A 13,402-nucleotide genomic window follows, 5' to 3' on the forward strand; every position below is an offset into this window, starting at 1 on the left:
CATGCTTTCTTTTGAACCCATGGTTTTCCCCATCCATTAACTATGAGGGAAAAGTTGTTGTTGTTGTTGTTGTTGTTGTTGTTGTAACAGTTTGCAGTAAGCTTTGTTAGAGAATAAGCCATGGAGATTGCTGGATCTACTTAAAGTCACATTGCATTAACCACTGTATTAAATGAACCACAAGATATTCTAATCCAGATCAAGGAGCACCTCCTGGGATTCCCTTAACTGGGATGGTAGACACTTGAGAAATGAGACAGAGCTTGAAAATACATCTTTAAAAACTTGAAACAGAAATGCTCTCTGCTGGTCTTTCTCATTGTACGTGTTTAACTCACTGTTGTTCAGATGGCCAAGATCATGTCCGCAGGTGGACAAGCAGATGCTTAAGAGTTAGAGAAGCCAGTGGTAGCCGCCCCGGACAGTGGCCAGGAAACCACCCAACATATGTGAAAGCCTGACCTGGAGAGGGCTCTGCTGTGTTTCCTAGCTTCTTTTCTCCATCTTTCGAGGGATTTTGAGCCATCAGTGAAATGCCCATTGAGTTCCTCCCACTGACCATTCTGTCCTCACCTGTCTGCAGGAAGCCTCGGGGAGAAGGCAAGAAGTGTCGGAAGGTGTATGGCATGGAGAACCGAGACCTGTGGTGCACGGCCTGCCGCTGGAAGAAGGCCTGCCAGCGCTTCCTGGACTGAGGGAGAGCAGTAATGGGGTCATGGCCACCCGGTCACAGCCACTGCAGTATCACCCCACCCTCGCCTCCCACAGCAGCTTTTGGGAAAGCACTCTTCCTTCTAAACAAAACACACCTGGAGCCCAGGAAAACACTTCCAGGAACCTTAGTGGACTTACAGCAAAAAAAGAAAAGAGAAAAGGTCACACAGTCACTGATCTGTTCGGAATCCTGCCTAGAGCAGCTGTTACTAATTTTCTCTGTGTGTGTGACAAGGAAAGTTAATTTGCTTTGCTGTGTGTCTAGGTCTGAAAACTGGGCTTCCATAGCCATGGAATCAGCCAAGCCCATTTTACATAGAAAGTAGGCTTATTTTGATAAGCTTTCTGAAAAATGCCATTTCTGGCAGGGGCGGGAGGGTTGACACACAAAAAAGCTACATGTGATTCTGTAGCATTTGTACAAAGAACAATACCCACTTTTGTGTGAGTAGTCTTTTCCCCATTTCCATTTGACTTCTTGGGGCAGCTCTCTGGGTATCTTTTCCATGTCTTTCTTGTTTGTTTGTTTTATTTTGAAGAATGGCCCTAAAATGGCAGCGCTGTGGGTTTGTAGGGCCCTGGATGGCGGAAACTTGAAAAGAGGTTGACTGAACTCACCAGCAGACTTCAGCTCCAAGCTGGGCTCAGGACATCCAGCTGTCACCGATGGGAAACACCTAGAAGTCTTCCCACAATCTGTAAGAAGCCCTTCCCCAAGCAGCTCCTTCTCTGCCTGTGAAACTCAATTGAGAACGGGTGTGTGGAGCCCTCTGGGTAAGCCTGGCGCTTCTTTCAGGGATGTGATATGAACTGCAGCTGAAATCTGTGTCACTGCTTGTCTGAGAAAGCCATTGCCAGTTCTATGGGTCATTGAGCTTTCCCTCAAAACTCCTCACTGTCTAGTCTGAGAAAAGGTCAAGAACTCAAACTGTCCCTGCAGGTTTGCTTTATACAGCAGAGCACAGCCTCTGTGTCTCCATCTGATCAGAAAACCACGTGAGGTCAATGGACCAACCTCTAGTCTGAGTGCACTTGGGCAGGTTTTATGCTTTAGCGTGTCTGGGAGATGGGTTAATGAATAATCTAAATATTTTATGGGTAAAGGGAAGATCCAAACTTATTTTTCTTGTAAAAATAGTGGAGCTATTAATTAAGAATTGGCTCAGAAGGGAACATAGAGAACACCAAAAGGAAAATGCACATCGGTATAGGATGCTCTTGACTTAGTAGGACAAGGCTTGTACTGTGTTCTGTTTATTAAGCTTCCTAACCTGGTTGGTTGGTTGGTTTTTTGGTGGTAGTGGTGTGGGGAGAGAGGAATAGCCGTCAAGCCCTTTAAATTCCTACCCTTCTCTCGATTGCCCTGCTAGAGAGCTATTTCTCCTATACCTATGCAAAGAGGTACAAGCACCTTATAGGATGCACTGTTGGGACGGGAGCCTAGGATCAGCCATAGGACTATTAAAGGAAATTGCACAGAGGAAAGTTTAATATATGTCTAGAGACTGTATATACACCTTTGTTTAAAGAGCAGAAAGAAGTCATCTAGTGATAACAGATTATATATATACACGTGTGTGTGTGTGTGTGTATACACATATATATATATGGTTCTGTAATGTAATATCCACAATCTACATTGTTATATTTTGGCAACTTGATTTTTTAAAATTCTCATCTGACTTTTTAAACATTATTCCCTAGAACAGATCCTATTTTGCTCCTTCATTTATTTTTTATTTAAAAACACTTATTCCAAGAAAATAGAAAAAGAGCTTTATTTAATTTCACATCACGATGCTCTGTTAGCATTCACCATGGCATCAGCTGTCATGTATGTTTAGTATTTATGAGGTCAGCCAAGAAAGGGTATTCCTTTTAAGTAGAGAGATGTTTTTGCATCCTCTACCCTAGCAGGCCTTTTCTCCTCCCTGGTGACCTGTCACTTCACCTGTAGGCACTGTCTGTCTGCTGTGAGATGGTGCTTTGGCCAGGTACAGGGCCCTGAGCTGTAGGGGGAGTGCCCAGTGAGTCCAGGGCTGATCACCTATTTGAGCAGGTTCACCATGTACTTAAAAGGTGGTTGGGCTACAACCCTGGAGCAGATTTTTTTCTCTTCAGCAGAGCTCACTGGCTCTTGATCCTTGGATTAAATCACTAATCAAAAATGATTATCATGATGAGGGGCTAAATTTATCCCCCCAACACACAGAGAACTTTTGGACATAGGAAGGAGAGACTTTTGCTGTGGAACAACCTTTGGACCAGGCTCTGGCTCTCCTGCAGAGACATGGGACACGAATAGTTCTGAACTCTAGCCTGGATTTTAGCCAAATGCACCAGTAGGAGCAGAACGTAGAGCTGCATGTCCTTCCCTGGGGGTTCTTTGCCTTTCTAACAACTTCTTTACACATACCCTCCCAAGTCTCCTGCCACATGGGGGCTCCTCCCTAACCATACAGACACCCCTTCCCTGTACAAAGGCACATGATAATGAGGGGGCCACCAAGCTTCACCTGGCTGACCTTGAAAAAAGGAATTCAATTTCTTAAAGGCCTCCTAGCAAGTTATGAATTGCAATATACAACACTGATTGTAAAAGCTAAATTTTAAAAATGTAGAGCTATTTTGTTATACTTTGGACTAAACAAAGTGCCAAATTAAGCCCAGCATTCATTTATGACATCTCTGGGGTACCATGTTCTTTTATGTTCTCTCACTTGGCTGAAGGAGGAAGGTGGTGGATGGGAAGTGGTATCCCACAGCATGTTGGCTGCTGACCTGGAGCCCTGTCCCTCACAGGGACCGTAGAGACCTGTCTGCAACAGGAAGGCAATGCAGTGGGTTCTGGTCCTAAAATATTTCTAAGTAAGGCTCATCATAGCCTCAACTTTTCTCTCCCTTGATATTCCTTCCTTCAGAAAACATTTCTCATCTCTCTCCAAAGAAGACATATCATAGTGATGGACAGGTATTGTGCAGATAGCCGCGCAGTTAGAGAGAGAGTCATCAGGCAGTAGCTGGAAGCCTTAGTCCAAGGCTGTCCAACATGTGGCCCGCGGGCCGCGTGCAGCCCAGGAAGGCTATGAATGCAGCCCAACACAAAATTGTAAATTTACTTTTAAAACATTAAGATTTTGTTTGTGTGATTACATGTCACAATGTATTTAATGTGTGGCCTAAGACAACTCTTCTTCTTCAATGTGGCCCAGGGACACCAAAAAGGTTGGACACTCCTAACCTTAGTCCTTCCCAGGGGACGTGCACCCAAGTTGTGGGAGGCAGTATGACAACTTGGAGAAAGTAGCAAGAGGGTAGAAGACGTAAGAATAAACACAAGAGGCCCGTGGGCACCAGGCTCCCACCGCTTAGTGCTGACCAGCCACTGGTGGCTGTCCTTGGGCCACTCTGCGGGAGCAGCCAACTGGAGCAGGCAGGAAGTACCCTGATGAGGCCGGTGTCCACACCTGTGAGAACAGCCCACTGCCTCCTTCAGCAGACTTCCTTGGAAATGAAAGCACAGCTTTCACTTGAGAATGTTTAGAGAAAAGTGGGAAGACTTGTACATTTAGGAGAGGATGCCTTGAGAATAGTAGCAAGATACTATAAATAATATTCATTTCCTCAGGGAAAATTAAAGGGCATGTGAAAAATAGAACTGGAGGAGCTTAAGATTAGAAAGACTTATTATCTCTGGAGTCTACTAGTCAGAAAAGTGTTTGTTCTTTTGTTTTTTTGTTTTTTTCGTGAACATGATGTTATTTCAAGAACAAAGTTACATGAACTGCACAGGACCAACTTTTTTGAGGCTGGGGGATGCTGTATAGAAGAGCTGATTTTCTGTGGCTGAGCTGTGGTCAAAGGATGGTGTGTGGACCACAGGCACCATCCTGGGTTTGTGTCCACAGGCACATAGAAGACTTTCTAAGAATGTAATTGTGAATATGTAGCCTTGACATTCCTTTCTCTCCTCACTGGTGGGATGACTAGTTCTTAGCTATGAGCAGAAGCCCCTAGGGGAAGGCTGTGATAGGAAGTTAAAGGAGCAAACCTCCATGGACTTTTCTGGGCAAGGTGCTTTTTCTCATGACCCTTTAGAATTTCTCTTGACCATGTAGCAGTGACCTGGGTGTGCACAAAGAATCTGCGCACACAAATGAGTGTAAACATGGCAGGATTCAAGGGTATGGGTAGGGGTGTGGAACATTTTGGAGAAGGGGCAACTGCAAATTTCATTTCTCTAAGAAAATAACCCTCCTAGCCATGGATACACACACTCTTCCTGCTCCTTATACCTTTGGGGATCCTCTCTGTGGGGCTCCTCCATATGGAAACTGTTTCTTTAGTCTTTTTCCATTGTAACTAGTTGAACCACAAGTCAGAAAATAAAATGCGATCAGCACTTTGCGATACCAGTTGTATCGCCAGTCCAGCAAAAAAGTATAAGACATATTTCATTGCAACGGACTTTGAGCCCATATCCAATGGTCTAGGTTAGGGGTCCCCTGGGCATGGACTGGTACCCTTCTGTGGCCTATTAGAAACAGGGCTATAAGATAAGCTCACCTGAGCTCCACTTCCTGTCCCCTGTCCTCAACTCCCCACTTTCCACACTCCCGTCCATGGAAAAACTGGTCTCTGGTGCCAAAAAGCTTGTGGACTGCTGGTCTAGATCAGTAATTTTCAACATTTTTCATCCCATGGAACACATACACTAATTACTACAATTTTGTGGCACACCAAAAATATATTACATTTTTTGCCGTTATGAAAAAAAAGTGGTATAATTTTGATTCATTCACACCAGATGCCTATTGTTGTGTTGGCTGTTGTCATTTTTTTATTTGACAGTCTAACAGAGAAGAGGTCAGTGCCCCTAACTAAATAGTAAGGTACTGCATGTTTTAAAAATTCTTGCAACACACTGGTTGAAAATTGCTGGTCTAGATGCTTTAAAAGGTGTATCTATCATAGGACCAGCATTCAAAGTGGGAGTTTTACTTGTGGTCTTGATTGTAAATAGTTCCTTTTTTTTAAGACAATCTCATATTTTATAACTTCTCTTGTGCGTTTGAGAATCACAATGGTAATGTATTGTACTGAAATGTAATCCGAAATACAATAACAATTACAACTTAATTTTCCAAATAAGAAGAGAAATACACTGCTAGGCTTCTACAATTCTAAGAGACATACCACTTTTATAATAAGTATTAGTACTTAATTTCTCAAGTTAATAGAACTAGAGATATTTTATGAGATGCAGTGTTTTGTAATCACAAAGAACATGAACATTTTGTGGGAAATGACCTTGGTTTTATACATTGTAGCTTATTTTTTAAAAAACAGTATTTTATCAGACAAGAAGTGTTAATATTATAAGCAATTCTTGCTCTCCAAACAAAGGGCTATGTCTCTTTTAAGCAAGTGTTTCGATGCATATCTTTTCAGTTAACCCTCTGCAGCGGAGGGTAGAAATGTAGATCAGATGGAAAGATTAATACCAGAGAATCAAGATGACAACAGCTACTCCTTTTATCATTAACAGTGTGTTTTCAAAGTATTGTGGGGGGAAAAGACACTTTAAGAATCATCCTATGTATCTTAAGTCTAAAAAGTATTAATAGACATGCTTATAGACAATGGGAGAAATACTCTTGTAAATTTTTTAGTGTAAAACAATAGATTCTGCCACACACAGAAGCTTACCAGTCAACCTACCAGAACCACAAACCTGCATTTAACTAGCAAGTATCATTTGGTAGAAATTTCTAAAATTCTACAATGTAAGCCCAAAGGTAGAATTCTTAGGTGATTGGTGATGTTTAAAATAATTTTCTCTTCAGCACCAACTAAACTTTCATTTCCTTATCAGATCAAGCAATTGATTTTTTTAGAGAAGAATTCAGACACACCAGGTTGGGATCAGAAAGTCACAGTATTCCCAGGAGCTGGGAAATGAGGAAGGCATCCATGTAGAGTTTATTAACTGCACAATAATTTTGAGCTTTTCCACACCATTCACAGTGCTGTAGTTGTTAGTTTGTTTGTTTTTAATCCCACTCACTGTTAAAGCAAGAAAGTATCTTGTCTTTCTAAGATTTCATTCATTCAAAAGCTGGACCCATTAGCAGGTATGCAGATAACATCAAAAGAAAAGCTGAGATAGAATGGTCACATACCCATTAAGCAACTCCTGTGAGATGGTCAGAGGGTCACTCAGACCTTGCTTTCAGGTGGGCTTTAGAATCTGTACACATGAGGACTAGAAATGCGTGGAGTTAGGGGAGGACTGTAAACCTCGTCTCCTGGTCCTTGAGATGAGCCAGTCTAAAAATCTCTGTCCCTTCCCCTGGAATATCTCTGTTGTTAGCATTAAAGTTCCCAAGAAACATTCCTTGCTGAATGGTTTTGAACCAAGTGAGTCTTGCTTCATTTTTAAGTAGAAGCTTTCTAATGAGCAGACACATTAGAAGGGCCAGGCAAGTTGTGAATGAATGATTCAGATCGGGCAAAAGATGGGCACTAGAGAACGGTGGCGATCATGGTAAACGAGAAAAAACACATCCCCTCTGAAGGGGAGGCCCAGCCGTATACAGTTGGAACTTTGCAGAAATCAGGCCCAGGGTGGCTTGACCTTCTGATTTGGAAATGATTTTACCTGACATTTAAGTGTTGACAAGTAACTCCGATTCTTGGCCAGCACTGTGCAGACCAAATGAACCTGTACGCGGGCAGATACAGCCTCTGACCACCAGATCCAGCTGTTGGGGAGCACAAAGTTCACATTCCACAGCCATCAGTCAAGTTCCTCCATCAGCCCTCTCCCCTGCCACACACACACCTTGGCACTATCAAGACAACTAAAGTCAAGGAAGGGAAAGAGGTCAGTTCTCCCCAGAAATCATTCTCATGGAAGACTTGAATATAGAAATATAATGTCCTTTAACTAGCCTTGCCTCTGATCAAAACATACTGAAGTCTTCCCCAGCTCTCGCCCTGCTTTCTTGTGGTATGCCCAGGCCATGCCCCAGAGCGTGGAATAACTGTAATCCTAACTTCCTTAGTGTTTTCGCTGCCGTGATCACTGTGATGAGGGGCTGGCAAGGAGCAGCCTTGTGCCTTCAGAGAAGGCAGCTGGGAGCCCCCAGAGTTTAAGACAGCACATGCAGCCACCTTGTGCTGAAGCCCTTTGCCAGCCCCTCCACACTCCTTTCCCCTCCTTCCTGCCTTGTGACTTTTTGTCCCAGGGTTTCACCTCTAATATGGCAAAATCCTCGCTTAAAAACTGGTACTTACTTGGTTATTTTAGAGTGCCCACTGACCTCAGAATGGAATTTTTCCACACAGAAATCTATAGCATCTTTATTTGAGGATGAATACAAAATAGGAATAAATGTGTTACTGGAAAAATTAGATGGCACTTCCTTCATTTGGATGGATGGACTAAAGGATTTTAGGCCATATCTTCTACCAGAATCCTGACGGTGGTGAGACAATCACATTTATAATAAAGTACGTCTCTTTCAGATTCATTGTGTTATTTAAACTTCCTAAGAACCAAGTGGAGAAAAGGGATATGTAGGGTCGCCATCACCCACCTCCAAGGCTAACCTGGAGTGATCTTGAATCTGGGACTCAGCCTTGTGCCTTCCTGCAAGTTCAAGGGCAAGGGCTAAATAAAGCTCAGACTTTACTCTTCCAGGACAAACCCAGACCTGAGAAAACCCAGTGACCCACCATGTTCTCAACCCATTCTTCCAATCCAGTTTTCTCAGCATAGAAGAGCCCATTCACTCATGTTGTCAAATACAAACAAATCATCTCCAAATGAAAACTAAGGAAGCACCATGCTGCATTCCCTAAGTTCCAACCATGTAAGTAGTCATTATAGGAGTTGATTAGCTAACACAAGTAACAGTTTAGACTCCTTGGGAAAAGCTATTTTACTACTAACATTCAACATTCATTATCCATGTAAACTTAAATTGATGCCAAGAAATTTTAAAACAGCTCAGATTTATAATGTGTAGGGACCCCATCAAAAAGTACTATTAACTCCAAGTTGGAAACATCGGGGAATCTGGTTAAGTCATGTTTAAATATGAATGCAATTTAAAAAGCTCCGGTGATGCCTGAGATTTCTGTAACTATGAGGGGTGCCGAGGTGGTCTGATACCTGAATGGATTTCATGCCACCCGTCTCCATTAGTTTACCAGGTCTCACATCCAGGATAGACACTCACAGGGAACTAGAAAAGACCAAAACCATTCTGGCCCACCTCCTACAGCATTAACAGGCTTTTCGATACATGTTTCTAAAGCAATAATACAGAGCTGGAGCAGGACACAGGGGAGCCCTTTCCTCCTCTGCTGGAAAAGAAGCCTGTTGTGCAGTGGGTGGCAGCAGTGCTATGACAATGGCAGGACTTAGAGGGACACAAGCTGTAGGGAACAAGAAAAAAGCTACTCCTCTGAAAGGGGATAATGATGTACCTGAAAGAAGGTGGAAATCATGAACTCAATGCTTAAATTGTAGTCCTTGTTTTTTAAAAATATTCTTTTATATTGGATGCCATCCATATATTTAACTGCCACCATCCAAAGAAAAGATTGCCTTCATTTGTATTATGAAACTGTTAAAAATTAATTCTCAAGTCTACTTAACTACAGGTCTCCCCCACTGTCCAAAGGTAGAGTGAGCTTATGAAACTTTTTATAAACTGAATCAGTAATGTGAAGCCCTATGTTAGAGTAAGGTGATGGCTTTTTTTCTCAAAAACAAAAACCCTCTTTGGATTTCTTTTGATCAGCAAAAACAGGTGTCAATGTAAGGGCTTTTGTAAAAACCAAGTGGCCAAAGGCAAACTTTTGAAATTGGGGGTGAGGAGGCATGTGTATTACATTCACTTAGAGAGTGATTCCCCAAATTTTTAATTCAGAAAATTAGCAAGAGTACAAAGTAGCACCTCCTGGTGAAGGCAAAGTGAGTTGTCATGAAAAAGCAAACTTCTCTTAAAAATAAAAAAGAGCTGCTCGTCTATTTTCTTATGCATTCTCTCTGTACCTCTAACTAAAGAGGAAAACCAGCACTCAGAAGTTAAGCTTTGAGAACAGAGAACAGTACCCATCCTGGCAGCCACCCTGTATTCACTGGTGACACATCCCTCTGTTATTGTGCTGTTATTACATATGCTCCTTTTCCAAAGTCCCAGATTACACATTTTGCTTCTGGGCTGCTGATGTCTCACTCTTAAATAAGATCCAAAGGGACAAAAGTCATCGTGACTGGTTTGTTAGTCTCAGTCCGTGAGGCCACCCCTTCCTTGGGGGAATAATTCCCACCTGTCTGAGCAGTTTTGGGAGTACACCCAGAGAGCAGGGTCGGTCAGCACACAGCCCACCACACTCATCACAGGAGACTCCAAGTCACTGATAAAGGCCAGGCAGGTATCTAGTCCTTTCACTCTGACTCAGAGCCCCATGCAAGTCCCTTACTGCCAGCCCCTTGCATGTGGATCAGGAGTGGAGGAAGGGCAAAGGGAGTGAGCTTCACCTTTATTGCCCCACGCCTCACTTTGCCCACCTTACACAGCATGGAAATGGAAGTGTTTTTAAAAATGTGGAAAGGAAGTGGCTCCTGCCAGGTGTCATTGTTTTAATTTTATATTCATAGATCTAGAAAGCAACGGCTCCAATCCATTCACATGGTGAAGCCCTTGTCCCTTATCACGGTGCAGCCTCCCTCCCATGCTTTGAGCACAGGTCAAGGGAGAGAGAGAGAAGAGGAAGAACTCTGGGGCCAATACCTTCTGCTAGAGTTAAAATGACCCTCCAGGATCAATGGTGTAGCTTCATCATAAACTACCGCCACCCCACCCCAAAATAAGGATGGATCTCCTACAGATTACAAATACTTGCTTTGTTCTTTAAACATTTTTTGCTAGACTCTGCTAATTGGAAATCAATGACTGTGATTTGACCAAGCCCTGTGATGATAGGAAAGTCCCTTCTTCTGAAGTCTCCCAAATGTTTGGGGAACCTTCCTGAACACTGGTAGGAAGCTTTAGAATAGAGTTAGATTTTTAGGGAAGAGCGCAATACACCCAAATACACTTGTGACTCCAATAACTGAAAATGCCCTGGGTGTAAAATAACCCAGGAATGTCGATGATATATGTAAAAATAAAAATGCCATTTATCAATATTTTCCTACAATACACCCTAAAATTCCTATTTTTGTAATTAATGGTTAGACGATGGTCAGCGTTTTGAACATATGCTCTCTGGAATAACCAGAGACTAGTATAGTTTCCAAAGCATTTTGTGTATCAAAATCTATATACTTAGAAGAACTCAGGATAAGAAGAAATTGCTAGGTCCCAAAGGGTTCAGGACTATCATCAAATGCAAAAGCTGAGTGGCCTACAGTCATCTTCTTCAAATGAGGGGCTGGGGAGTGAGGGAAACAGCAGTTATCACAAAACCTCTGTTGCCCTTAGCTCATGATAAAGTTAAAAAGAAGTCTACTTTTAAAAATTAAGCCATCTTTCAAATTGTTTTCTATACCAAATCTAAACTATTGAAATGAAATTCTAAAGCATCTTTAATGGTGTTGTTAGTGGAAATGCTGTCAGTAGGAAACACTGCTTTTTAGTGCCTGCTAAACAAGCAGAGGAGAAAGACAGACTGAAGAGAAAGAAGGGTTCTTCCTATATGACGCTAACCTTCAAATGACAGCCATTAGCTTGTAATTGAGCACTAATTCAAAAGCAATGTGGCAATGCTATCCAATTTCTAGAGATCTTTTGAAATACACTTTTAGCCACCATTTGGAGGTAAGTGCTTACAAAGGTTGTTAATGTTAATAAATGAATGTATAAAGTTACAAACTATGCATTTTCAAAGAGTAATGTTCATTTTGTGTCAAACCCAAGTAAATTCTTTTCGTAGAGACTTATCACAGCCACAAATTATTCAAGATAAACTTGAATGCATGTTATTATGGGAAGGTGGGACTGCCATCTATATTCTTCTAGCTGATATTTCTAAAGGCAGTGCATTGAAATTTCAGGCTCTAAACAAATTCAGCCATTAAGGTGAATTAATAGGAAATGGTTTATATTTTATTTCTTAAACAGAAAAAGGACATGTTGGCTGTTGCAAGATGTGCCCAGTTCTTTAGGGGTACGTGTTCTAGTAACATTGGATTAACAACCAAACAAAATTGCATAGAGTTAATTAGGGTCACATTGGATAAATACAATGTGGGTTGTATCTAGTGTGTTTAATTCTCTATCTAAGAAAAAAATTATTATTCAAAGGCTTTGGGTTGTATAGTTTCAAAGAACAAAATATAAAAATAGAATATTGTCATTTGGGGTGGTGAACACAATACAATATACAGATGATGTGTTACAGAATGGTACACCTGAAACCTTTAATTATATTAACTAATATCACCCCAATAAATTCAATAAAAAATGAAAAAATAAAATAAAATATTTCCTAGCAAAGCAAATTACTGATCTTTTTTTCAAAATTACATGGAGATGATTACTTATTTGGGGGGAGGACATTTATATGGAATATACACATGTTTCTTCACCCCTATGTTGATTTTGTATCTTCATGAAAACTTTTCCACTAATAATTGATCTTTGCTCCTTAATCAATGCTGTATTACATTACATGACATGAAAAAACAGTCCTTTCCTTCATCTGACAATGTGGAAATAGAGAAATCCGTTACTCTACAGTCTATTTCCTTCTGTGTTCACTGAGAATGTTTCTCAACTGTTTGTATGTAAAATATTGGGAAACACACTTGTAGACCTGGTACTTATGTTTGGTTATATAGGTATGTTTGCTACCCATTTAGAAGTCTTGCAGGATGTCTTTTTATATTATTTTTAGCCAAATTCAAATGTTCTGATGCTACATTTCTGAATACCTAGCCAACTGTAAATATAGCCTGTGGAGGTTCAGGTTCATACACCTTTTAGTGACTGTTCCTCAGCCATGCTCCTGGCCAGCTTTTGGCACATTGTACATAGATTTGTCAAATGTTTAAATGATGTTGTTTTTCTAAATGCTGTTCTCCGAAACAAGTTTTTTGATTTTTTTTTTGGGGTGGGGGGGGGGGGGGGGGGGGGGTTTCCATAGTTTGGGACTTTGTGCTTAAAAAAAAAATTGTTTTCTAAATACTTAACACCAGGAAAAATATTTCAAATAAACTGGTGCTAATTGAAAGAGAAGAGAAATGTCAGATTGAAGATGTACAACATAAAATGTTCATACCAGTTAAACTAAACTGCACTTTCCTGAGGGGACAGCTGGCATCTACCTGCAGTGGGCATCAGGAGGACCGCTACATGTTTACAGTTCCTGTGGCCCATTTAAGTGTGAAAATATAGAATTGGTGCTGTCCCCCTGAGTCAAGGATTCACCACATTGGTCCCATGAAAAAATTTAAGTAGAAGTAAAGGTTTATAGTAAGAATCATGTTAATAATAGTCTTCTGGTCTTTGGAGTTTCATGTCTGTAATGCTTCATGTGAAAATGAACCTGGTGTTGCTAGTCTAGTCTGACGTCCTCGTTGACCTGTACTCACTGCGTGTATGGTTCTAGCTTGGGCTGCAAAGGCATGTGCCAAACCAGAGCACAGGACTGTCATTAGACCAGCCTG

At 41.4% G+C, this 13,402-nt stretch overlaps 1 protein-coding gene across 2 annotated transcripts in view; it reads left to right on the forward strand.

Annotated features, from left to right (window-relative positions):
• Positions 1-12,837, forward strand: part of ZNF704 (zinc finger protein 704) — a 159,878-nt gene extending 147,041 nt beyond the window's left edge. The window contains exon 8 of one of the 2 annotated variants that reach the window (XM_054595171.1): positions 584-12,837. In XM_054595171.1, coding sequence (XP_054451146.1) covers positions 584-958 — 375 coding nt within the window. In that variant the 3' untranslated portion in view covers positions 959-12,837. The remainder of the gene's footprint in view (positions 1-583) is intronic. The other variant, XM_054595172.1, reaches the window with a different exon arrangement.
• Positions 12,838-13,402: the final 565 nt, after the last annotated feature.

Source organism: Pteronotus mesoamericanus, unplaced genomic scaffold (assembly GCF_021234165.1).
Source record: "Pteronotus mesoamericanus isolate MK-2021 breed Mesoamerican mustached bat unplaced genomic scaffold, CSHL_Meso_final scaffold_54, whole genome shotgun sequence".
NCBI classification, from domain to species: Eukaryota; Metazoa; Chordata; class Mammalia; order Chiroptera; family Mormoopidae; genus Pteronotus; species Pteronotus mesoamericanus.